Here is a 26,061-nt window from a genome sequence, read left to right as displayed (position 1 = left end):
GGGGAGGGGCTGCGGTAAGGCGAGCCGGGCTGCGGGCCGGGCCGGAGCGGGCAGCATGGGGTCGTCAGGGGAGCGGCGTGGGGTAGAGACGGAGGGGGACCTGGCTGCGCTGGCGGAGCTGGACGAGGCGACGCTGCTGGGCGCGCTGCGGGATCGCTTCTTGCGGCAGCAGATCTACGTGAGTGCGGGCGCGGGGCTCGGGCTCCAAACTCCCGGCTCTCCCCTCACCTCTCTCCCCTCCCCTCCTCCAGACCGACGTGGGGGACATCCTCGTGGCCGTGAACCCCTTCCAGCCCCTGCAGCTCTACGGGAGAGAGGTGAGTACCGCGCTCGGGCTGCCCCGTCGCGTGCCCACGAAGCATCGGGTGCCGGTGCTGTGTCCCCCAGCTCGTCCTCAAGATCCGGTCTCACCCTACAGGTCTCCGAGCAGTACCGGTGCCATGAGAAGGGCACGCTGCCTCCGCACATCTTCGCCGTGGCGGACCGTGCCTACCAAGCCATGCTGGGCCGCCGCGGCGCCCGGCCGCAGAGCCAGTGCATCGTCATCAGGTGAGGAGGGTTAGGGTTAGGGTTAGGGTTAGGTTAGCACGACGGAGCCCTCTGGGACCTCGTGGGGCCAGGGAGCTGCTGATGGGCTTATGTGTTGTACTCCCCTTCAAACCTTCACGTATCCAAGCCCCTGGTGGGTCCAAACCCACCTTCATTGGCTGCACATCACTGCTTTCCAGGCAGATAAGCAGACAGATGGTGAAGAGAGAGGTGCTATGAAAGATGTTTGGTTTCATGCGGCCACTTGCCAGCCTTTACTGGTAGTGCAACTATGTGGGATCTAAAGGGGTTGCTTCTGTTGGGTTGTAATGCTGGGAAGGTTAACCAGCTCTGTACGTTGCTTTTTGTTGGCTAGACAGCTTCCACTGTAATTTGTGTGTTGAATCTTGTAAATCATGCAACTATAAAATTGCTTGGGTTAGAAGGGACCTTGGATATCATCAGGTTCCACGTTCCCTCCCTCCCCCACCAGAGGTAGGGCTGCCATCCATTAAATCAGGCAGCAGACCAGGCTGCCTGGGGCCTCATTGAGCACAGCCTTAAGTACCTCCAGGAAAGGGGCACCACAGCTCTCTCACTGCTATTTCACTGAGAAACTTCCCCTTGGTATCTAATCTTAATCTCTCTTCCTTAAGTTTAAAACCATTTCCCCATGTCCTCTCACTTATATACCCATGTAAAAAGCTGATTTCTCCTTTTTATAACATCCCTTTAAATACTGGAAGGCTGCAATGAGATCTCCCCAGAGCATTCTCTTCTCCAGACTGAACAAGCCCAGCTCTCTCAGCCTGTTTTCATAGGAGAGGTGGAGTGGACCAATTTCTGTGAGTGCCCCATCCCTGGAGGTGCTCAGGGCTGGGCTGGATGGGGTCCTGAGCAGCCTGAGCTGGTTGGGGGAACAGCCAGCCCACAGCACGGGGGTGGAACTAGATGACCTTGAAGTTCACTTCCAACGTAAGCCATTCTATGATTCTATCATTTCCCTTAGTAACCAAAGAGGAAGGGGAAGAGAAGGAACTATTTTGCTGTGAGAAAATCTGATCAGGAAAAAAAAAAAAATCATAAAATCAAACCATTCCTTGGCTGCATTCAAAGCAGCACAACCAGCAGGGTGAGGGATGGGATCCTGCCCCTGTGCTCTGCGCTGTGACACCTCACCTGGAGCACTGCGTCCACAGCTGGAGTGCTCAGCACAGGTTGCCCTGAGAGGTGGTGGATGCCCCATCCGTGGAGGCACCCCAGGTCAGGGTGAAGGGACTGTGAGCACTCAGGGTCAGCCTGCAGGCCAACATCACCTTGAAGTGCTGTTACAAAGCAGAAAGATGTGGCTGTGAGTCTGCAGGTGGGGAAGGTTCTGCTGGTAGAGTTAGTAGGATTTGAGAAAAGTCACAGAGTTAAGGAGGTAGAAGACCTGTAGGAGTTTCCCAGTAAGGTGGTGGTCTTATTATTTTCTGAGAGCAGTTTGTGGTCTCAGAAATGACAGCTTGAGCTACTGCCATGCACCTTGCAATCCTGTTGAGTGTGTTGTTGTAACAGGAAGTTGATGGTTTTACTATCTGCAAGTGGTAAAACACTCAGTAGCAAGATTACCTGGTTTGAGCAAAGCTTGGGGTGGGGAGGTGGATGTCACTCCTGTCACACCAGAGTTTATCAGAACAGTGTAGAGATGCACGACATTCAACTGGTGCTGAGCACAGCAGCTGCCCTCCGGTGGCAAAAGCTCATTGCAATCAAGTGTTCTTGTGCTGCGGATTCCACTGGCTCAGGTCGGCTGGTATTAGTCACAGCCTCAGTATGCTGTGGAACAGCACGTGGGTCTCCTGGAGATGACTTTGCTTTTCTTCACAGCCTGGGGCATTTACACATCTGCAGCTGGAGAGCATGCTTGCAGGGCTTGGCAAGTGCTTGCAAGCTTGACAGTGCTTCTGTGGAGGAAGGAAATCACCAGAGCTCTGCATCCAGTTCTGTAGCCCCCAACATAACAGGGATATGGAGCTGTTGGAGCAGGTCTAGAGGAGGGCTGTGAAGATGGTCAGAGGGCTGGAGCAGCTCCTATACAGGACAGGCTGAGAGAACTGGGACTCTTCAGACTGGAGAAGAGAAGGCTCCAGGGAGACCTTATAGAGGCTTGTTACATGCCTGGGATCAGGTACTCATTTTAGAGCTTGAGGTATTTAGCAGCCTGTGACAGGTGCAAGCATAGAGGTGCTGGGAGTTGCGAAGCAGAGAAGCCACACCTGGTGCTCAAAGGTCAGATGTATAAACAGAGACCTGCCCTCGTGTATGCTTGCCTCATTTCCTGCACTTTTAATTTTACTATGCAGATGCTGAAGCTGTGAGCCGGTGTGATGCTATCGGTCAATGAGGCAACGTGTCCTTGACTGGGCATTCCCCCTCCCATAGGTTGGGAAGCTGTGCTTTCCGAGTACTGCTTATTTAACTTGGAGGTGGAGTGCTGAGTCTGTGTGATGCCAAAATGACGTGCAGCATTGCTGCTGTAGGTGTGACGGCAGCTCTGCAGTCCAGCACAGCTTTGGGCCCCTCACTACAAGAAAGACACTGGGGAATGTGTCCAGAGAAGGGCAATGACACTGGTGAGGGGTCTTATGAGGAGCAGCTGAGGGAGCTGGGATTGTTTAGCCTGGAGAAGAGGAGGCTCAGCAGAGACCTCATTGCAGTCTGTAACTACCTGAAAGGAGGTTGTGATGAGGAAGGTTTGGCCTCTTCTCCCAGGCAACAAACAGGACCTGAGGAAATGGGCACAAGTTGTATCAGAAGAGGTTTAGATTGCACATAAGGAAAAAAATTGAGATTTGAGATTGAAGCAGTATCACAAGATCAATTGCTCACTTCTGGATGTGAGATGGGACAAATGTCTGTAGGAACAAGAACCTGTAGACCCCAGCGTATATGAGAGAGTTGGTGAATCAGAGCACTTTTGAAAGGGATTGTTAAGTGTAATTCTGTTAAGAAGCAGGTCAAATGGACTCTTCTGTGTGTCCCATCTAGTAATGACAGCGTGGAGTATGTATGTGCTTGCAGGTGGATGGGGAAAAATTCCCCTGCATGGGGATCAGTACATTGTGGAACCCACTGTGTAAAGCTGAAAAGAGGTGTGAAACTGCTGGAGTGCACTCTCAAGGAATAGGACGCTGAGACATGAGGGTCACAGCAGTTAGACTTTGGAGCAGCTGGAGTTTCCTCACTTTTTCTTTGCAGTGGAGAGAGTGGCGCAGGGAAAACAGAGAGTACCAAGCTACTGCTGCAGCACATAATGAACCTATGCAAAGGCAACTCACAGCTGGAGCAGCAGATCCTTCAGGTAGGTGCTGGTGGGGTCTTGCTTGTAGATGCAGAAGTAGCATTGCTGTGAGGCAGCTCAGAGAGCCTTCTGGTGAATCATCACCACTGAGCAGCAGAGCAAAACATTAAGGCACATTTTAGGAAAATAGTGGGAAGGATGATGAAATAGCTGACCACAAGTTAGAAGGGTTGGTAGGTTTGCTGGGAATGTGGTGGTTTGGTTCCCAAATGGAGCAGAACTATTGTGATCGTTCAGCATGATGTCTGTAACAAGGGAGTAGGGGCTTATTTTCTGAATCATTTCCTGTTTGAGATGGAACAATATTTTTATTACAAAAATAAAATCTTGATTTAATGAAAGGCAGGGATGGTGAATCTATGCAGCCTTCAGTAACCTTTCATTGGCTGGTTGTTACTGTCATTGTTACTGTCAGGCACATACTTGCTCACTCGCTGGCTTCATCTTCACTATTTTCCTAACTTTTGCTAGCTGATTTTGAAATGTGGCTCTTTGGTCTTGACTCGCTCCCAGGGGCATTTTATTCTGAGCAAATCATATCCTAACCCTCCAACTGATAGATTAAGCAGAACGAGTTTTTGGACTGCTCCATTTTAAAGTCTGTTTCAGACATCTGTGGTGGAATCAGACCCAATCTGGCCTGATTGTTCTTTCAGTTTCATCATAATTCACTGTTCTGATCTGTATGTTCTCTACAGATGCCATTAGGTAATTTATCATGCTTACATTTAATGAGTGTCATGTGTATTTGCTTGTTGTTGGTTAGCAGACAAATAATCTGGTGGTACCATACCAGATTACTGGGGAAGTCATTTCCAAGTGTTCATGGAGTGTTTCTTATTCCATCAGAATGTTAAACAGCAAGTGCTAAAGCAAACCTTTTCCAAACACATTGGATTGGGTCGCTTAATTTGAAGAATGCATTTCCTACCTGTTTACCTCTTGTAGGTAAATCCATTGCTTGAAGCTTTTGGCAATGCACAGACTGTGATGAATGACAACAGCAGCCGCTTTGGGAAATACATACAGCTGCGTTTCCAGAATAATACAGGTAAACTCAAAGGCACTTGAGGGAGTGGACTGAGTACCCAGAACTTAAGGAGGGTAAAATTTTGTTACTTGATCCTCTGTGAAAAGGGTGTGCATGTACAGAATATCCTATAGCAGCCACAGCTTTGAGATGAGACCTAGGTTTGAACTATATGGCACTATGGGAATAATATTGGGGTGATGATGCAGGGGAGATATCACCAGTGGTCAGTTGTGCCTTTTGCCTTTGCTGTGATTAAAGGAGGTGAGCAGACATCTTTGATAGCACGGGAAGTGTGGAGGAGCCTGTTTCCAGGGTGTTGGGCGTTGTACGTGGGACTTGCATTAGGCAACTCCATGCTTCTATCAGTAGTGCAGAGATGTGGGGCAGCTCAGTCAGCTTCACGTTCCTATGTGCAAAACACACCTTGTTACCTTCTTGTGTGCAGTGCGAGGTGCCAAGCTGAGTGAGTATCTGTTGGAGAAGTCACGGGTAGTGCAACAAGATACTGGCGAGAGGAATTTTCATATCTTCTACTACATGTTTGCTGGACTATCTTCAGAGCAAAAGGAGATGTATGGGTTATTGGATCCTTTACTCTACAGGTACTTCAAAGTCAGACCTTAATTTAGTCTCCATGAATGGGGGGTGGAGGGGAAAGTAGTGAAATGGAACCTACAATTCTGCCAGTGGGAATGGAGCCTGGTTTAGGTAAATAAACTAATGGAAGCTGAAGTGGAATCTGAATGGGTGTATATAAAGAGATCTTACAAATTGTGGTGAAAGCTGATAGATCTGGGTCTCATCTGTGTTGCATTGCCTCAGAAAAGTTTTTTTACTCTTTCACATCTTACCTGTTGCTGATCTGCTTTGTTCATTTGGAGCAGAACAGACTTGCTGCACTGATTGTGTGATGATTTTATATGGGATATGCACTTCCTCAGGTACATAAGCAAATGGTTTGGTACAGAGGATGTAGCTCACCGCTGGAAGCAGAAATACCAAGAGGTGTGCAATGCCCTTGACATGGTGGGCTTCCAAGAGCAGGTCAGTTCTGGGACTGCTTTGTTTATATCTGAATTTTCCATCTTGTTTCCAAACCACTTGTTACGCTTTGTGTAGAGCCTTTTCCCACAGCCTGCCGGTGCCTTTCCTTCACCTTTTTTTCTTCTGGGGTCTCCCTGTTTTGTATATTACATACTAAGAGATTTTCAGTCACCCATCATGTGTGTTTTAGGAACAAGTGGACATGCAGGCAATCCTGGCTGGTGTGTTGTCACTGGGCAATGTGACCTTTGAGCCTCAGGACAGTGATGGGTCTCTAAAAGTGAGTGAAGGCTCACAGGGATGGCTGAAGGCTGCAGCGGTGAGTCACAGTTCTCATATGTATGTTCCCATGGTTGCCCTTGTGTTCACTGCTATTGGTACCCCCAGAGACACCCCAGGCTCTCTTTCTTGCTTAGCTAGGACCAGTGCCTTTCATCTGGAGTTATTATACATGCCTTGATGACTTCATATAACGCAAATATTTTAAAGTCATATTCTATGTTTCACTATGTGTGATACCGTGGAGAAATGTGGATATGTGGTATCTGAACACCAGCTTTGTGTAACCATGTAAATCCTGTCCCAGGGTAACACCTTGGCTGCAGTCACTTTTGTTGATAATCTTGAATTAAATTTTCTACTATTTTTACATGAAATTTTCAGACTAAAAAGCATATATTCCCTAGGCCTATCTGACCTGTAGTGTGTGGGATGGATGCATTATACTGCTTTGCTAACAGCACAGTACAGGAAAACGCAGCATATTTCTGCTTTTTCTGTGTCTTTTTATTTTGATCTGTTAGGAATCCCGGCACCCTTGGTTTTGTGTTTCATCTCTTCATCTGTGTCCCTCCTACAGCATACCTGAATTAACCACATACATCTGTTCAGCAGCCAACTTCTTTTTGTCTTTGTTTTTAAAATCTGCTCCTTGGTTTTTGCCTACCGAAGGGGGAATTCCTGTTAAAGTAATTACTGGAGAGTTCAACTGCATCTGATTTCCCTTTGTTTCCTGTTTTCTTGTGGGTTCATGTGACCAGTGTCTGTGCACAGTCACCTTGGTGTGGTGCTGTTCTGTAAGTCATTAAATCATTCAGCTGAGACTGATGTGGCTCCCAAACAAGGTGACAGGTGGCACCACTGGGAGATCCACTATTCAGAAAATGATCTTGCACACTGCATAGGATAATGCTCATCTCGGAGCATGCATCTGACTCTGGTTCTGCAAGATGCATCCCCATTACATTGGACGTTGCTCACATATAGAATAAGGATTAATCCTCCTCATCTGTTTTCCCTTTCCCAGGGTCAGTTTGGAGTGCAGGAGGATGAACTGTTGAATTGCCTTGTTTGCACAATGTCAGTGACCCGGGGAGAGCAGATTCAGCGTTTTCACACCCAGCAGCAGGCAGAAGGTAAGAAACATAATGAATTGCAGATGTGCTGGCTTGAAAGACTGACCCAGAGTTGTTTGATGGGTGTCTCTACACATGTGCAACTTCTTAGGAACAAGGATGCCTGTCTGTGCCACTTCCTTCTTCTGCTTGCACAGAGACAAGCGTATTTGCTTGGTCTCTTACTGACACCTGGGATCATGAATGCTGGTTTTGTTTGACCTCTAGGAGACCACGGAGATTAAATGAGGGACCAAGGAATCATCATTACTTTCTCCCTAAAATCCAAGCTAGAAGAGAAATGTAGGTGTTTGTACAAAAGAGGGAAAAGCTACTGCTACACAGTTCTGGCACTGTGCAGAGCTTTAGGAGTTGTTGGAGATGTAATACAGAGAATCAGTAAGACAGCACAGTGTCAGAGAAGGACAGAAAGGGAAGTGTGCTAAAGAACTAAGTGCAAGGGGTTATTTTCCTTTTCAGTAGAAAACAACCATAAAATGCCAGCACTTCAGGTTATTGCTTAAAACAAGATGGAAAAGAAAATCTGGAAACAGAGTTATTCAGTTCTGCTTCTCAAATATCTTCTCTTGCTTATATCTAGACAGTAACATAAATATATCCCATCAGTAGGTGCCAATCAGATGGATTTGGTCTCCCTCCTCTTTATACCATCAGCAAGTTTTTCGTCAATGGCATCCTTCTCTTGCACGCTGATTTTCTAAGAACAAACTTTTGGGTTGTTTAGTAGGACTGTTCTCAGTTAACTGGCAGAGAAGCAAGTCTGGGTATTCTAAAAAGTGGAGAGACTTTTTTAGGAGTTTTGTTTCTGTGTTAGTCTCACAAATACCCTAGTATGCCATATTTGGTCTTGTAGAAAGATAGTAAAAACTTTTGAATGGAAGAGCTCTGTGTGAGCTCTCAACTGATGACATTGTAGCTAGAGGTTAATATACTGAGGCAACTTTGGTGCTATGGTCTCTACCTTCCTCACAGCCCTTCAGTGCATCACTTGTTCTCTCTGTGCAGATGCTCGGGACTCCATTGCCAAGGTGGCATATGGCCGAGTATTCGGCTGGATCGTTTGCAAGATCAATGAACTGCTGGCTGAGAATGTGGATCCTGAAGTAGAGCTGAGGGAGATTGGTGAGTTCTACCTGCATTGCTCCATCATCTGTTCTCAAATGCATGTCCCACAGCCATGACAAAGGAAAGGCACAATTTGAGTTGTCAAGGAGGTTTCATACAGAACATGATCATGCCGGAGATGCTATTGAGCAGCATGGAATTTGTATAGAAGTGCTGGCAATTGGCTGATCTGAAACAAATGAGGCTGAAGCTCTAGGACATGCTGGCTCTGCAGAGGGGCTGGAGATTGGAGTGGACTGATCTTCTGAATTGATCTTCCAAGAGAAGTTATGGGAGTGGAGTCAGTAGCTAATTGGCTAGGGGTTCATGTGCTGTAACAGCAGAGTGATGGGATGTTTAGTTGTGTGCTGAGATCTTCGGGCTCTGTTGTGCTTATTTTCCCTTATTTTAGGTATCTTGGATATTTTTGGGTTTGAAAACTTTGCAGTGAATCGTTTTGAACAGCTCTGCATAAATTTGGCCAATGAGCAGCTTCAGCACTTCTTCAACCATGTAAGTCTGTTATGGATTATCTCACCTTGTGTGTCAGGGAAAATAAAGCACTAAGCTACCTAGATTATGGTGGAAAACTTGTTGGAAAACAGATCTGTTGACTGGAAGGACAGAAATAGTGATGGGCAAAGCAGGATAAAAAGTGGCAACCTTCACTGCCATGGCAAAAGAGCCATCAGTGAAAGTAGAAGGGTCAAGTAATGACCTGAGTTGGCAGAGTAGGGACACTAATAGTCTGAGAAGCATTCCTGCTCTATGTACCAGCTACGTACAAGCTATGGCAGAGCATGCAGAACAGCAGCTTCATTTTTAGGGATGCTGTGAGAGAGTCATGCCTGTCCCCTCAGCTTAGGGTCAGAGAGATTTTCAGACTTGTCTAACCAAGTTTGCTGTGGGCTTAAGCCTCTGCTTTCTCTGTCTCAGCACATTTTCCAGATGGAGCAGGATGCCTATAGAGTAGAAGAACTGCCCTGGGAAACTATCACCTTCACCAATAATGAACCTGTTCTGGTGAGTGAGAGTTGAGAGAAGAGGTGCTCCATTCAGCCAAGGGAGCAGTGTTGCTATTTCTATGACTGGGGGGAGGTGCATTGGGAAAAATCTGCTTAAAGTTTGGTACAAATCAGCGGGGTACCCTATTCTGCTTTGGATACATGTAATGTTTCTCCTTTCCCTACAGAATCTGCTCCTGGCCAAGCCACTTGGGCTGATGTCTCTTCTGGATGAACAGAGTGCATTCCCTCAGGTGTGAGAAATGGAACAGAGAGAATAATGTGCGGGAAGTAGCAATAAATCTGTAGTCTGCAGAGAAAACTGTTATGTTGATGTGTGACTGTAAAAAGCGGGATGAACAAAGGAGTCCCCATGTGACTCATGAGGAAGGACAGACAAATCACAGACAGACTGATTATAGTGGGACCCCTGCAGAGTGTCAGGGGTTACAGCTTGAAGCTGTTGCACAGCCAAAGCCACTTCCAATACTGGGTTTTCCTCCTGTGTGCTCTGATCATGTCTCTGTTGCAGCCCTGTAATTTGATTATAAAATCTGCTTTCTTGCAGGCAACTGATAAGACTTTTGTGGATAAACTAAACAGCAGTTTTAAAGGGAACCCACACTTCCAGCCAAGCAGAGGATGTGTTTTGGGCTTTAGCATCATTCACTATGCTGGGAAGGTATGTACTATTTGTTGAAAGAATGTTGTTGTAATGTTTGTTGGAGAGGGAAAATGTGTTGCTTGACAGATGAAGCTTTGATGTTAAGGAATGTGTGTTCCAACAGTTATAAAACAGAAATGTGTTCCCTGGGAGCTGCCTTTTAAGACTTCCTGGGATCTCATTAGAAGGTATAGGAAAAGGACCTATGAAGAAAGTGGGACTTCCTCTGGGAAATATATGGTATTAGAGGAATCTGTCACACTGATCAGTGGCCCTTCAGAGCACTGATCTTAAAATAGTCCTTTATAAAATAAAAGTCCTATATCCACAGCCCCAGAAGGGAACCTGATGGCTTTGCCTTTACCTATCAAGGTCCAGAGTACCACAGTTTCAGTTTTATTATAAACACTGTGTGTTTACAGAACTCACCTCCAAGACACTGTGCCTTCAGATTTACAGTTGTTCCTGTCAGGCTGTGGAGATGGCTTTCACAGCAAGCTTGTGAGCACTTTGTGATTTTCTGCCTTTTCTCCTAGGTACAATACACTGCTGGGGGCTTCCTAGAGAAGAACAGAGACACGTTGCCAGCCAACATCCGTGGGCTCTTCATCAACAGCGTCACCCCCCTGCTCAGCCTACTGTTTGCAGGCAAGTCCCTCTGTTAAGTCAGGGCATCCCATGTGAACTGGAGCCCTCCTCAGCAAAAGCAAAGGGTGGAGATAAGGCTCATGTACTATGTTTTTTCAACTTGACAGCCTCTGAGAGGGCTGCAGCCTGGAGTGGGGCTGCCAGGATATACAGTGTGCTGCCCTCCGCTCCCTGTGAGCTGCCATGAGGCTCCCCTCAGCTCCTCTGTCCTGGACCCAGCACATCCAGAGCCCTTGGCCGCCCTGCACACAACTTGCCCTCCAGACTCTCCACGTTTGCAGCCCTTGTTTGGGCTCTCTCTGTTTAATATTATTATTAATCCAATACACTTTCTGGGGTTTACAAGTAACTGATGAATTCCATATCTATTCTGCACTGGTTTTTGCAGTTCTTCTGCTCATGTTTCATAGGATCCATGAATGACTTAAGTTGGAATGGACCTTAAAGCCCACCCAGCCCCAACCCCTGCCATGGGCTGGTTGCCCCCACCAGCTCAGGCTGCCCAGGGCCCATCCAACTCAGCCATGAGCACCTCCAGGGATGGGGCAGCACAGCTCTCTGGGCAGCAGTGCCAGCACCTCACTGAGCAAAGAATTCTCTCCTCAAGTCTAACTTAAGTCTCCTCTCTTTTAGTTTAAAACCACTTCCCCCTTGCCCTATCAGTATTAGACCATGTAAAAAAATCAGTCTTCCTCTTTATTAGCTCCCTTCAAGTACAGGATGGCTGCAGTGAGGTCTCCCTGGAACCTTCTTTTCTCCAGGCTGAGCACTCCCACCTCCACTAGCCTTTCTACATAGGAGAGGTGCTCAAGCCTTATGACCATCTTTGTGGCCCTCCTCTGGACTACTCCAACAGCTCCACATCTTTCACGTGTTGCAGCTGGCTGCCTTTCATGAGTACATTTCTCTGTTGCCACCCCCACACTGTTGCTTACACACAGTGTAGTCTCAGCTCTTTCTGAAAACTGATAAACATCAGAGAGAATCTGCTTAGCGCTTTCCTGTTCTTCGGTTGTTTAGTTCCCATCAAGGGACTGTAGGTGGCACTGCGGAACATTGGGGTTGGACAAGCTGACCTGCCGCGGTCCCTTCCGATTTCAATCATTCAGTGATTTACACGACATCATGGCATGAACAGAATGCCAGGCTGTCATTTGATCCTTCAGAAAACTCAGCTTCCCTGAATTTTTCATCTTATCACTGAATTAATTTTGAGTTTCTTAGCTTTGTATAACTGTAACCTCCCACACTGATTGTGCATTAGTGAGCTTTCCGCTCTCTACCTGTACCTTTTTCTGCACTGTTAAGTGCCCACTCTGGATGATCTTTAAAGTTCACTTAAGGTTGCTTAGTAACCCACATGCCTTGTCTTTTCCATGACAGAAAATAATGTTACTTGGATTATATGCTTAATATGCTTGCATTTTCTTCTCTCAGTCTTTAGCTCTTCCCTTGCATTTCTGAATGTTGAAACCTAAAGTAATGTCTGTGATTTAGTATGCATGGGGAAATTTGTGCTTGAAGTAAGGCTGGAATGTTTTGGAATGGTTGACTGTGAGCAAGATGGATACAAAATTAACTCTTGTCTCTGTTCTTACAGCCTCTATCTCCAGAACGGGGACGCTGATGCCTCATAAGAAAACCAAGGTATGGTGCTTGAGTCCTGTGTGGCAGCTGATAAATTAAGACGTAGGCACCTGATGTTTACTGTTGGAAAAAGTGGTTGAAAACAAGAGCAGGCAGCAATTGGCTGATAGTAGGAGCAGACAGCGATCTGATTGCAAGAATTTCCCTGTTTTGTACACAGTTTTCTGCTTGCCTCTATTGCAATATAGTGATTCTTTTACCACCCCACCCTCTGAAATTTATTCTCCCTTCATCTGCTTTCTGGCAGAGATCTCTGAGTAGCAATCAAGCATGTCTTCTAGAGGTGATCCTTTTGTTTGCGTTTGGTTTCAGATTGTACCGGGAGCGGATAAGTTCAACAGCACAAGAAAACAGTCTGCTGGAACTCAGTTCCGGGTAAAGTATTGATGCCCTGTGTTACCCCTTGAGGTATATGCTGCACTGTTTACTTGAGAGCTTACCAGTCACTGAGCATAGCTGGGGTGCCAGGTGCAGCTTGTAATAGTGATTTGGCTGTTGCTGTAGCCTGAACTGATGCTGTTTCAGGAGTCTGAGTTAGTAGGTGAAGAAAAGTAGCTCTTAGCTGCAGGGTATCGCACTTGGAAGTCTGGCAGTGCTTGGGTTTGCTGGGTTATTGATCTTTCTCTGCCCTAACCAGCATTCCCTGATGGTGCTCATGGAGAGGATGTATTCTGCCAACCCACATTTTGTGCGCTGTATAAAGCCCAACAGCCAGAAGCAGCCCAGTGTTGTGGACAGCCAAATGTTGCTGCAGCAGGTAAGGAAAAGCAGTTTTATTTGCAGGTACTTCTGCCAGGTCTCAGTAGGAAGTGGATCTAAGTCCAGGGAAGGAATGGAAGGGTGGGGAAAGACAGACCCTACTGAAAAGCAGTGCAGGTCATTGGAAGCTTGCTGGTCTGACTCTTCCCTTGCAGGAGTAAGAGTAAGCACACCTTCTATGGATGTGAAAGTTCTGGACATTTGAGGTTTTTCTTGTCAAACAGATTGCTATGTCCAAGTTTTACATATATTCATGAATGTAAGAGAGCTGCTTGCCATGTAGTAGCATTCATCTTCGCATCTCCTATGCAGTACCTCTCCAGGGCAGCTCTGTACAGGAGCCAAGATGGGATGGCTTTGATGGGAGCTAATGTGTACTGATACATCTGTCTCTGAATACTGTGTCAGATCTGATGACCAGGCCCTTAAAAACACTGAAAATGGTTAGTTCGTTCAGAAAGATCTGTGGCCTGTTTGATATATGGTCATATAAGAAAAATCAGGATGAAGAGGGAAGCAGATGTGTGCATCAAATACTGCTTTGTACAGGTTTGGAAGTAGAAGGCTATCCTCTGGAGGACAAGTAAGCAGAGTCCATGTGCAAAGTAGTGCCCATGGCTGGCAGGTGAAGTTATTTGGATGTTGTGGTTTCCAGCTTTCAGCTAGGGGTGGTTAATCACCAGAGTTTCAGGATGTGGTAAATTCAGACTTTAATCAAGGAAACACTTTCAGAAAGAAAGTTTTTTTTTGTTTGTTTTTTTAACCTAAAGAAGTTTGTGCAGCAGAGGGACAAACTCACGTCCCAGTGACTGTTCTGGCCTGCGTATGTTTGTTTCTCTAATCTTGTCTTTGTGGTGCTGCTCCAGCTCCGGTACAATGGACTGCTGGAGACTATCCGGATCCGAAGAAATGGTTTCTCTTGGAGACCGTTGTTTGAGGAATTTGCTGAAAGGTATCTTAAAGCCTATGAATGTTCCTAGTTAGATATAGAGGGGAACAACACTGTTAAACAGAAATGGGCAGGGAATAAAACTACTTCTGTGAAGTCTGCATACCTGAGACCATGAGGTTGTTTGCTGTGGGAACCCTAGTGGGAAAGACTGATTTGTTACTGTTTGCTGTGGGGCTGACATGGGTAAGCTCAGCACATCAAAGATGTGGCTCTTATCTCGCTGAATTCATTTGTTTTTCACAGATATGGAATTCTTTTAGTTAAACCAGATGTTCCCTTGACGAAAGGAAGGTAAGAATCCTTCCTTTGTTATGTGTTATCCAGTTTGTTCTACAGAGGCTGCTTCTTAGGAGAGAAAGCAAACTGACTAGAAGCACCAAAGCCAGGAAGCATTTTTGTGGTGGCAGGGAACACAAATTCCTAGACCAAAACAATGTTTAAAAGTTTGGTACAGTGATAAATGAAATGTTTCTTCAATTACTCTGTAGCAATTCAATCCAATGTTGAAGTGCTGTAGAAGGAGGACTGGCTAATGGGCTCGAAGTGGGAAGTTACAGTATTGGTGTCCATTGGACTCAGTATGAGAAGACTCAGCACAGCTGTCAGTTGCCTTTCTAGGTTTTTTCTGATTGTCTCACAAGGGAATGAAAATAAAGGCAATGGTGACTAAGCAGCCAGCAAAATTACCTTGATTGTAGTTCCTTGTTCTCCTGCATGTAGCTTAGCAGAAGTTGGCTGAAATTGCAGGGTAAGTATTTCTGTTTTGCTGTGCACGACACTTGCAAAAAGGCATCACTGCAGTTTCACAGCCTAGATTTGCAGGCAGAGGGAGGAGGCTGCTTGACAGAGCTGGAGTTATGTGTGGAATCTTTCTGTGTGACCCAAGTCTTATCACCAAACCTTGCAAAATGAAACTGAAATTGAAAAACAGACTTTATCTAGGAAGTCTTGCCTTGTTGAGCCTGTTACTTCTGTACTTCAGAATTAGATAGAAATGGAATGAGGAAGAGTAGTTCTGAGAATAAGACAGGTTCTGCAAAATTGCCCCTGAGGGAGCAGAACGAAGTCTATTTCTGGGCCCCGCTTTGATGTTCCTGAATGGGACCTTCTAGCTTTACCCAAAGTAGCTCTACATATTGGCAGCGGGTTACTGAGTGTGATCAAGCAGCAGGGAACAGAGAATGCAGTGCAGGAACATTGAGGCGCTTTTCTCCCCTTTGATATGTCTAAAAACACAGGCCACCTAGCGTTCACTATGTGTGGAAAATGATTTTTTTTTCCACTTTCTTTCCTTCTTTCAGCTGCCTGGAGATACTGCAAAGTACAGACCTGACAGGCTGGCTGTGTGGGTAAGTATGAATCATTCTTGCTGGCAGCCCAGTCCTGAACTGCAGAGACTTTATACCTGTAAACTGTTACCTGGTTGCCTTCAGAGAGAAATTTATGGCTTTAGGCTGTCCAAAGGATGACTGGATGCAAGTTTAACAAACAGTATATTTCTGTGCTTTTCTCTCTTTCCAACCTCACAGAAAGTCACGGCTTTTCTTTAAATACTGGCACCAGGATCAGCTGGCAAAATATGTGGAGCAACTGGAAAGAGCAGCAGTTGTCATACAGAAAGGTGAGCACTGGAGCAGGAGAGTCCCTCAACTCTGGTCTCATATCAGGGCCAAGAGGAATTTTTGTCCAGTCGTTGATCCAGTCTGACTGTCACCTGCTGTTCCCTGTTGACTCTCAGGGAGATGGGTGGGTAGCGTCCATAGCAGAATGAGAAGGTTGCTTCTTTCAGTTAGTGTTCCTCAGTACCTGGTAAAATAGGCAATATAATATGATGTCTGTGGCTCTTCTGTGTGACTGTTTTTAGGTATCTTGTGCTTTGACATTAGAGGTGAGAGCTTAGATTTGTGACTTGTTTGTTTTTTAAATCTGTGATCTGGCTGCTTAAAAGATTAGAAGACAGTTCTCACGTGGTTTTGAGTACTTACAGCAAACAGGCTACACTGCTCTTTGTTTCTCTGCTTCAACTGTTGAGGGCTTTGTGCTGAATGAAGGAGTATTTCCAAGTGTGCTTCCGCCAGGGTGTGGAAGAAACTTTACTATTGCTGGCTTTTTTTTCTAACCACTGCTCTTCTTTGAACAGTTTTCAGGCGATTCCGATGCAGGAAAAGCTATCTGAATCTGCTGGCTGAGCTGAGAGCTCAGGCACAGAGGCAACAGGAGGAGGCAGAAAGAGAAAGATGTCGACAACTGGCAATGGAAGCAGAGGCCCAGAGTGAGTCTCCTCCCCTTCCCACCATCACCTGCATGGCCACTTAGAGATGTTGTAAGCTCCAGGTGATGATGGTCTGCCTTTGGCTCTTGTGGAGCTGATGCAGTGGGCAGAAAGGTGCTGACGTTCTTGCCTCTTGAAAATGAGACTTTCTGGGGAGCTGAAATTGCATGGGGGAAAGTCATTTGCCTAGCTGTGCTGGGAGGAATGCCAATCTGTGTCCTTCCCTTCCACTCTGTACAGGAGAACTTTGATCATGGCTGTATGCCTGGATGTAGGCTTCCTAGTGGCATGCAGAGTGTGGGAGCTGACAGTGATTATCAGGCTCTTTGCCTCTTTTTGTCCCTTCCCAGATTCCTTGGCTGTAGAGAGACAGGAAAGGACTGAGCTTCACAAACTCATGTTCTTGATTCTTTCTCTTCCTAACGTTTCTGTTGTCTGTGCAGAGAATTCTTTCCTCCAAGGTTAACAGCATACCTGGGCAGGCTGATCTCGCAGATCTTTCATTGTAGATTTCATCTACTTCTTTCCTGTTTTGCAGAAAGAATCTCCCCCCCAGTCCCTGTGCCGCGGAAGAGACGCCCTCTCCCTAACCCCCGTCCTCAGACTGCACCTGATACGCCATCGCAGCCACCCGTGCCCCGGCCACGCAGCAAGCTAACAGAGGTATTACAGGCTGTGCTTGGTGGTCTCTTATCCAGGTGTGCTGGTTCCCTGCTGCTTCCACCTTCTGCACACACCTGTTCTATTAGGAGAATGTTGTCTTGCTGGTTATCAGAAGTCAGAGTCCTTTTCTAGTATCATTAGTTTAAAAGCTTGGTGAGGACATGAATAAGGATATGAGTCAAGTGGTTGGCACCAGGCTCTTTTCAGTGGTACCCAGTGACAAAGCAAAGGGTAATAGGTACAAACTGTGCACAGGAAGTTCCATACAGACATGAGAGAAATCCTCTTTGTAGTGAGGGTGACAAAAAACACAGGCTGCCCAGAGAAGTTGTGGAGTTCCCTTCTCTGGAGATACTCAGCACCTATATGGACATTTTTGTGTGCAGTGTACTCTAGGGAGCCTACTTTAGCAGTGGGATGGAATGGATGATCTGCTGAGATCCCTTCCAACCCCTACCTGATTTTCCAATGCTGTGACCTTTGAGGAACTGAGAGTGGTGTCTTAATTTGTGACTGGTTTTGTCTTAAGGGATCATAGGATGGGATCTACTGCAGTGATCCCTTCAGAGAGCCCCTGCCTCTTATCTTGCTTTCATTACTTCTTTCCCCTTCTCATTTTCAGTTCACTCCTTTTGATAACTTCCTGCACCCTCCTGGGCCTCGTCCTGCTATGGGGACAGAGGAACAGGCAGGAGAAGAGGCAAAAATGAAACAGTTCAAGAGAGGAGCAACTCTTCGCTGGTTCAGAGAGACACAAGCCCGGAAAGTCATGCAGGATGATGGGGCTTTTCCCAGCTGGCTGCATGGGATGATCAGCCGGAGGTGAGTATGTTGGATGCTCTGGCCATGGTTTGGGCTGTGGCAGGCAGGTAGAAGCTGCCCTTTCCTTAGGAAGAATGTGTAGGTTGGGTTCCCCTAGATTTGTTTCCTTAAGGAATGGGAACGGCATGCAAAACCTTTCACTTCTAGACTGTGAGCTTCAGGCCATCAAAAGGAAGCGTAAAGTAACATAGCTTATTAGCTGAGTGAGGACACTGGCAGTAGCTGACAGCTCTTTAGTATCTGCCTTTTTTTTAATAGTTAATTAACAAGGCTCTCATCTGTGTAACTGCTTTTGTCCACAGATTCAAGAATGCACAAAAACAATTAGCACATGAGAGACTAAATTGTCATAGCTCATCTACAGGCTAGCAACAAGTACTTCACAATGGAAGACATAGCAGGTTCTTTGCCTGCAAATCCTTCCCAAAAACACTGAGGTTTTAAATTCTTACTAACTGATGCTTCCTGGTGCTGGATTTAAATCTCTGTGCAGTAGTATAACACGTAACAGAGCAATCAGAGCAGTCTCAAATTGCATTGGTGATTTGCAGTCACCTTTAACCCAGAGCAAGGCACACAGCAAGCACAAAGTAGTGCTTTGTCCTTTGGGCAGAGAGGGAGAAGACTTCTTTCCAGCCGGAAGTGGAGAGCCAGTACTGTAATCCCAATTGGTATTTTTCCAAGGCACTGAGTTTACCTTGTGCTGGGCACCACTAACCCATGACTTCTTCCACTGACCCTCAAACCTCATAAATGCCCGTGTGCCTAACCTCCTCATCTCAGCGATGCTTTGTTATATGCTCTGTGCTGGAAAGCAGTTGTTGCTATAGCATGCTGCTGGAGCAGGTTTGGAGCAGCACTGCTTGGAAAGGCTTTGTCTGAGTGTTGCATCCTATGAGCTTGCTAGCGTATCCCTGTACCAGCAAGCCTGAGTTTGGAAACCTCTAGCTGACAACTCCTGGGCAGATGCCGGCTGCCCTGTGGACAAGGAACACTACATACAATGGTAGCAAATAAGATAGAATGGGAATGTCTGCACAGAGGCAGCTGTGCACTTCCTGCTGAAAAATTCTTTCTTGCTTCCAGGGAAGCTGAAAACTTGCTGATTGACAAGCCTTTGGGTTGCTTCCTTGTTCGGATCAGCCAGAGCCGACCAGGCTACACCCTGACATACAGGTAATGAACCTTGTGGAGAAGGAATATGAAAGCTCTAAACTGAGCTATTCACAGATAGAGGAGTTAGCATTCTGTGGAGAAGAATCCACTTGGCATGGTGCTCAGTATCTCCTGTTGTGGGTGCCTCAGTATGGAGTAGCAGACAGGAGGCTTGCAGTCTTGTCTTTTGCCAGAAACTGTGGGTGCACTGTCACTTCTCCAAAGCATGCAGAGTGCAGGTCCTGCTGTGGGTGAGAGGGGAAACCAGGTTAGAAGAAACAGTGACTGGAGCACAGAAGACTAGGGAAGGTCATGAGAGAAGCAGTCAGAATATGCTGCAAGGTCAGAATGGTAATACAGCCACAGGCAAGGGGTGGTGTGGAGTGTAATGTGGGCAATGAGCGTGGGAAGCAGCAGGGTCTGCTGGGGTTTGGATTCTGCTGCCTGGGTTCTTCAGCCCATCACTGACTTCAGGGAAATTGCTGCTTCTCCAGCAACTGTTAGCAGAGTGCATGACACTCCTGCATAGAGGATCTCCTGCATCTTTGCAGTATTTGTTACTGTAGATTCTGGTCACACGTAGGCTCTAAAGACAAGTGCAGAAAGTGATGACTGGCTCTTAGAGATTGTTGCTCCATGCCATGACAATTTCTGCCTGTCTGTCTGCCCAGAGGAGAAGGCCGCTGCAGACACTACATGATAGAGATGCAGCCCAATGCGCGCTATGTGATCCTGGGGGAAGACCGGGCTCATGCCTCACTCACTGAACTGGTTCGGTATCATCAGTCTGTAGGCATCCAGCCCTTCATGGAGATACTGACTGTTCCCTGTGAACAGGTGAGTGGTGAGGATCTCCAGCAGGAAAAGGGGCATGGACCATGTGCTGAGCTAAGAAAGTCACAGCAGCACTGTCTCTGCTCTGAGATCCTGATGGGGGTATCCAATGCTAGCCAAGCAGCTCGGCCTCTTCCATATACACCAGCAAATGTAAGCAGCCGGGTGCTGAGGAGTCCTGGGGTATCTGAAGCAGTTCCTGGGGGATGGATGATACCCTCTGCCTCATGCTGATCACAGCTGTCCACAGATGAGTTCTCATCAGAACTGTGCTGCTTGGGCTGTGTGGAACATCTGCAAGCTGCTGCTGAATCCACTCTTCTTTCCCTCAGAAAAGCAGCGAGAGTCTGGATTACAAAGACCTGGAGTGCCTCACGTTGACACACTCCACGAGCACAGAGGAGAGCCTTCCCAAGGAGCATCCAGGACATCCCACTGGCAAGTCCACTCCGCAGGCAGAAGCAGCTACAGTTTTTAGACCACTGTGGTTCAGGAGGACAAATAATTACCAAGAGCAACAGAGCCTGGACACAAGCAGAAAAAAGCAAAAGTCAGGCAAGGAGGGAGACAGCCAGCGGGCTTTTCCTCGCCTTCACTCTTCCATACGCATGGCAATGCAAGAAATCCAGAAGGTGAGCAGGGGTGTCATAGCTCCAGCACCTACAGCCACTGTGGGATGTGTGAAGCTGACCTGTCTGGTAGAAGGAAAGAGGAGACTTCCACAAATTGTGCTCCTGGGTCATGGGTTTTATTCAGTGGTCTTGAGATAACAACTGTGTTCACTGAAAGTGCTAGGCTGAAGGAGAGCCTGGCTTATTGATGTGCCCTAAGAGAAGCCCACAACACAGGGGGCTAAGAACACTTCGTGTTCCCATAATACCTTCTCTTCTTCTTACTGCAGTCCTCTTCTGCTTCCTTGAATGGCTCCTGTACAGAGCTGCAGTCAAGCGCTCCGCATTGAGGATGTACAGCCCGAGTGACAAGGTAAGAGGGGACCACGCACAGAAGGACAGACAGCACCTGCAGCTTCCCTAGGAAATGGAGAGCTAAGGGACTCTTTCCTGTCCTACAAAGTCCACTTAGAGGATCTCTTGACCACCAACTATCTAAAAGCAGAGCAGGAAAAACAGGGGAACTGCTATCTTCTGTCCCAGAGCTGCAGAGACCAATGGCACAGGGAGACCAGAAAAAATGGAAACAATCAGAATCAGTTTGGGCTCCCAGCACCTCTGGTACATGGTGTACTTGCAGCACAGTAACAAAGCTGCTGGAGGGAGACCGCAGTTTGATAGAGGCTGTGGTTAAAAGGGTTGGGGCTGGATGGGGTACTATCAGAAAGCATATCTGCACACTGTGGTAATCATCTGCAATGGCTTAATGTTTTGGAGAGCAGCACGTGTCAGAAGCAGATGCTGGATGGAGAGCCCTGGGGGTAGCAGAGGCAGTGAACCAAAGGGAAGGCTGAGAACATGAGAGAAGGCAGCAATCCACAGAGACTTTAAGTAAGGGTTTTAAAGGAGGTCTCTGCAGCTGTAGACACAGCTGGTTACTGAGACTCTGATAATCTGAGCAGGTTAAAGAAGTATATAAAAGAGGTTCAGGAAGGTCCTCTGCCCCTGTCCTGTTTGTTTGCTGAAGCCCAGAGGAAGCAGTCTTGATGCTATTATACACTTCTGAAGAAAGGGAGGTTTATAACAGATCATTGTGAAAGAGGTCAAACAAATGTGCTACTGGCTACAGACACAATGTGGGACTCAGCACTGCACAGGTTTGCTAGAGCTTCCTGTGTGCTTCAGCCCACAGAAATTCATGAGCTGGTCACAGCAATGAGTTTTAGCTGGGATCTATCTTGTCTTTCTCTTGGTGTCTGAGAAAGGCAAATCCCTGAAGTATTTGACTCAATTGCTTCATTCCTTTATATGGGTATTAATGTACCCAGAAGGGCCTGAGATAAGGTGGAAAACAGGAAAGTGCAGATGCAGAGACATGCAAGCATGTTGGATTGGGGTGTCCCTGTGTCCTCCACTGAGTTGTGTTTCCTGACTTTTTGCAGGTCAGAATGGCTCAGCCGTATCCTCTCCCTGTGTTGCTGGGCCTTGCAGAGCTGGGTGAATGTATCCAGACATACAGCAGCCTTTTCTATTACACGTTTTTTGCTGCACTCAGCTGGGACTTCAACTTTGGACAGGACTCCTGCAGAAGTGAATGTTCTTCAACACTCGGATGGTCTCAGTGGCTGAGACTGCAGTACATGGACCATCCTGGCAAAGGGGATAAGATGGGAACAGTCACACACTGCACAGATTCACGGTGCCTGACAGCCTGTATGTCATTACTTGACATGCCTGGGGACCCCTCAACTGTTAACAGTCACAGACTGGATATTGCAATAATGTGTTCACTTACAGCTACCTCTACTGATTTGCTACCTGTTTCTGTTCAGGTCTTCTGTCTTTTCTTATGGTTCTATCTCTCTGCTGCACTGGGTGCTAAGGGAAGTTGGGCTTGAGTGGTAAGGAGTGAAAGTGCTTTGTCCAATTTGTTGAATGCAGCAGTATTTGAATAGGAACAGACACAAGACCAGCTCTTCCTGCACATGGAATTTCCTGCCCCTGGCCTGCTGCTTTCCATCCCTCCTCCAGAGCTCAAATTAGGGAATCATAGGTGAAACCTTCATGTTCATCTGTGAATCTGGGAAGCATTGCAAGTCTGGGCTGCAGAATATGCTTTTTCACGCTGTGGGAAAAGAGTTTGCGAAGATTTAGGACAATGCTGCTTGTTATGTGTTTTCTACCTTAAAAATATATATATCTCTTAATGTTATTACAAAAAGCTCCGTGTTTTCTTCATGGCAGTTACCTACAGTCAGTTTCACCATGAACTGCAAAGGAAGATCAGCTCACAGCTCTTGTGAATGGCAGGTACAGGACCTTCTAAACGGGAGAGTAATTGGCATCAGGGCTTTGCCCCTGAATTGCTTAGTTAGCCTGCCCATGCCTGCATAAGGACATGCATAGTTGCTGAGACACAGGGCATCTTCTGAACAAGCAAAGCAGGAGAAGATAAAGGCTGGTTGGCCAGTAATGCTGGTGCAAAACTGCCAGCAGTAATAATGCTCTCCCACCATGTCACATCTCATGAGTCCCTCCAGCAAGAACACCCTGCAGACCCCTGTGCTCAGGAGGACAGCTGAGCTGTGCAGCCTGGTGCGGCCTCACTGGGTCACGAGTGCTGCCTCATTGCTGTTACACAGGCTTAAGCTGCAGCCAGAGAAGCTTGTTTATGTGTTGCAGGGTGTAGTGGCTCTGCCTTTAACCGCCGGGCTTTTTCTCCTCAGTTCCTTGTGCTCTCAGCAGCTTTTAGCTCTATGGAGCGATGGTCACAAGGGAGCGCTGCTGGGAACGTGAGGGAAGCGGTGGTTCTTTCAGCCTGGTGTCCTGGCTCTTCCCAGCTCTGCCTTACAGCATTAACACACCTTTTCTCTTCCTCATGCTGGGTTTTGGCAGCTGCTTTGAGGTTGTTCAGGACAGAACCAGTCCAGGCAGTCCAAGGCTGCTGTTTGCAGAGTCCTCCTGACTAAGCCCAGGGGCGTTTTCTGGGCAGCCTTGGCCCCTACACCAATGTTCTCCTTGGCTTCCTCCACCACTGGGCAGCTTCAGTGCCTTCCTTCTGGGCAGCACGTAGAGCTGCCGCACAACCCAGGCATTTCTAAGAACTTGCTCGTACACAGAAATGGGACGTACGAGAAGTGCACTTCAGGAACCAAGCTGCTGTGTAACTTTCCTAGTTCCTGTGCCACAGAACACTGTGTAAACCCAGGGCTGAGATCCAGTGGCATGTCTGGATGGAAAGCTTCCCAAAACCAGAGTGGATGGATCACAGATTTATTTTGCCCTTGGTGTGGTGGGTGGAAAGTGGAATCACAACATGGGCAGCCGGGGACCTGACACAGACCCAAGCAGCACGCCTGGGCTGGCAGGATGGATTTCTTCCACATCTGCTCCTTCTGTGGCATGGTGGGAGGAAACCAAAGGAGGATAAGGGTGAGAAGCTGCCGTGCTGAGGAGGCTATGCAGCACTGGAAGCGCTGTGGTGGTTTCTATGAGGCTTTGGTTTGAAGGAGTGTTAAAGTGAACTCAGCGAAACCCAAGAACGAAATAAGGTTGTGGGGAGAAATGTGTGCCAGAAATGGGGAAAAAGCTGGGAGAAGAGATGGAAATACAGTTGGTTACTGGTGCAGAAAATATAAATTAGACATCTCTAGCATGGTCTTCACCTCCATGCTTTTAGCTCAGAACCAAAGTCGGCAATGGAGTTTCAGCACTCTGCAAGGTGACGTAGGCTGAGGATTTCTTTCACGTGCTTCAACAAGAAGATTGCTGTTGAAAAGGAGCAGCTGCACCAGCAGCCCTATATCATTCCCTACAGGACCAGCTTGTCTTGTGGAACTTGAGAAATTATACCTTACAATAAGCAAAGAGCAACTTGTGTAAGCCAAAGTGGGAAGGCCATTCATGTCATATCATGTTATAGTTCAGCTGACGTGATGAGCTGCACAGGATGTACTCACATAAAAAGGTAAATATCAGGCTGTGCCAGGCTGTGCAAATGGGGGCAGCCCCCCAGATCATCCAAACACTTCATTTCATGCCCCAGGGAACTGGAGCTGAGCTCAGAGAGGAAGGCTGAGAACAGATGCCCAAATGGGGGGAGCAGAGCAGGGACTGCACCCGGGGAAGGTAGGGGGAGCATTGAGAAAGGTCTGCCATCCCTGGGAATGAGAACAGGGAGTGCTGGAGGAACCTGAAGGCTTGGAGGCAGAGGAGGAATTTAATCACCTGAACATAAAAGAGAAGGTGAATAGAAAGATGATGATGTCCTCAGATAAATTCAGATGTTTGCCTGGGCAAGAGCTGGTACTTTGTGCAGCATCAAGACCTGATCCTGATGTAAGGCAAGGTCCTTGCCTACCTTAAATGACCATGAAGTTGAGCATCATCTGAGCTGGAAAAAGTGCTTGAGTGGTCTGAGCCAGTAGCTTGGATAATATGTGGCCCCTTGTTGGGATGCAGCATTGCAAAAGTGATGGCAGAACTGGAGAATGCATGACAGCACCACCTGGTAAACAGAAGGCTGTACTTGCTTTAAAAGAGAAGACAAAGTGCCTGCTGCATTTTTATTTTTTCACTGTTCCGTATAATAGTTGTGTTAAATACCTGGTGATTAAACAGGTGTTTGCTTACGTATTGCAGCAAAGTTTCTGTTCACCCTTCTTTGTAGTAATCTATGCACGTTTTGTTTTCTTTCATGTCAGAGCCTGTTCTTTCCAACCCATACAACCTTCTCAATACTCTTCTCCAGCCCCTCCTCTGTTCTTGTCAGATCCACAGCTGGAGGCAGTTTCCGACAGCAGTCTCCCTGTATGGTGGTATGGAGAACACCATTGCAGAGATCCCACAGCTGGAGGAACTAGAGGGTCCCTGGCTGAGGCTTGGTACTGTGTGTGTGCCTCAGTGCAGCCTTTAGAGAACTTCCCTACTGGTTTCGTAGAAGAGTAGTACGGCTCATAATCTGTTTTCACAAGACTGGCAAGTCTGGTGTTGCTTACTTTCTTCCTGGAAAACGTCATGGTGTATGTTGATATGTTTCCTTCCTCAGATATGTTTTAAGGTCCCATTTGGCCCTCAGCCCAGTCTCTCTGCATGGTCCTTAGCATCATGCTGGATTACGTCAAGTGACTGTGGAGTGTTGTAACAGCACATCTGAGATACAGTCTTTCCCATCTTCTATTTAACACCAACATGCAGACCAAGTGCTTGCAAGGTATGTCACTGCTTTGCAGCAATATTTAGGTCAGACTACCTCGCCAGAGCTTTGCTTCTCAGCTAGCTCATCCTGGTGCATCATAAGATCCTGCAAACCACCATCTGGTGTATAGGGATCAAACCATGAAAATATCTGATTGCTTTTGATCAATTCTAGGCTATCTGCCTCCATAGCAACCCTAGGCAATTAATTCCTCAGATTTATGATACATAGTGAAGTACTTAGACCTGTTTGGGTTTTAACCTGTGATGTCATTATATGGCTCCAAGGCTGGTGTTGCTGGCAGAATTTTGAGGTTTCTTGATTATGGGTTGGTCTGAACAACACCAGGCCTGCTGTTCTTTAAGG

The 26,061-nt window shown here is 47.0% G+C and overlaps 1 protein-coding gene across 1 annotated transcript; it reads left to right on the top strand.

The window, feature by feature from the left end:
• The first annotated feature begins 15 nt into the window (after positions 1-15).
• Positions 16-22,710, top strand: LOC107305786 (myosin-IIIb-like). Its single transcript, XM_015848332.2, has 30 exons — positions 16-178; positions 252-317; positions 419-549; positions 3,769-3,871; positions 4,820-4,922; positions 5,350-5,506; positions 5,846-5,948; positions 6,139-6,267; positions 7,255-7,363; positions 8,369-8,485; positions 8,880-8,980; positions 9,404-9,490; positions 9,660-9,725; positions 10,040-10,153; positions 10,672-10,783; positions 12,384-12,430; positions 12,743-12,805; positions 13,068-13,187; positions 14,056-14,141; positions 14,385-14,432; positions 15,443-15,490; positions 15,671-15,762; positions 16,282-16,413; positions 16,952-17,076; positions 17,699-17,898; positions 18,985-19,074; positions 19,725-19,890; positions 20,220-20,519; positions 20,789-20,871; positions 21,941-22,710. Exons 1-29 carry the CDS (start codon positions 56-58, stop codon positions 20,846-20,848), a joined length of 3,198 nt encoding a protein of 1,065 aa, XP_015703818.1. The 5' UTR covers positions 16-55; the 3' UTR covers positions 20,849-20,871; positions 21,941-22,710.
• The last annotated feature ends 3,351 nt before the right edge of the window (positions 22,711-26,061 follow it).

This window comes from Coturnix japonica, chromosome Z (assembly GCF_001577835.2).
Source record: "Coturnix japonica isolate 7356 chromosome Z, Coturnix japonica 2.1, whole genome shotgun sequence".
Lineage (NCBI taxonomy): Eukaryota > Metazoa > Chordata > Aves > Galliformes > Phasianidae > Coturnix > Coturnix japonica.
Note: the sequence above shows the minus strand (reverse complement) of the source record. Positions and strands in the feature narration are given on the sequence as shown.

Coding starts and splice junctions, on each gene's coding strand:
- LOC107305786 (XM_015848332.2), top strand. CDS start 56: ATGGGGTCGTCAGGGGAGCGGCGTGGGGTAGAGACGGAGGGGGACCTG. Junction 9,491..9,659: donor CCAATAATGAACCTGTTCTG/GTGAGTGAGAGT, acceptor CTTTCCCTACAG/AATCTGCTCCTGGCCAAGCC. Junction 14,433..15,442: donor GTTCCCTTGACGAAAGGAAG/GTAAGAATCCTT, acceptor TCCTTCTTTCAG/CTGCCTGGAGATACTGCAAA.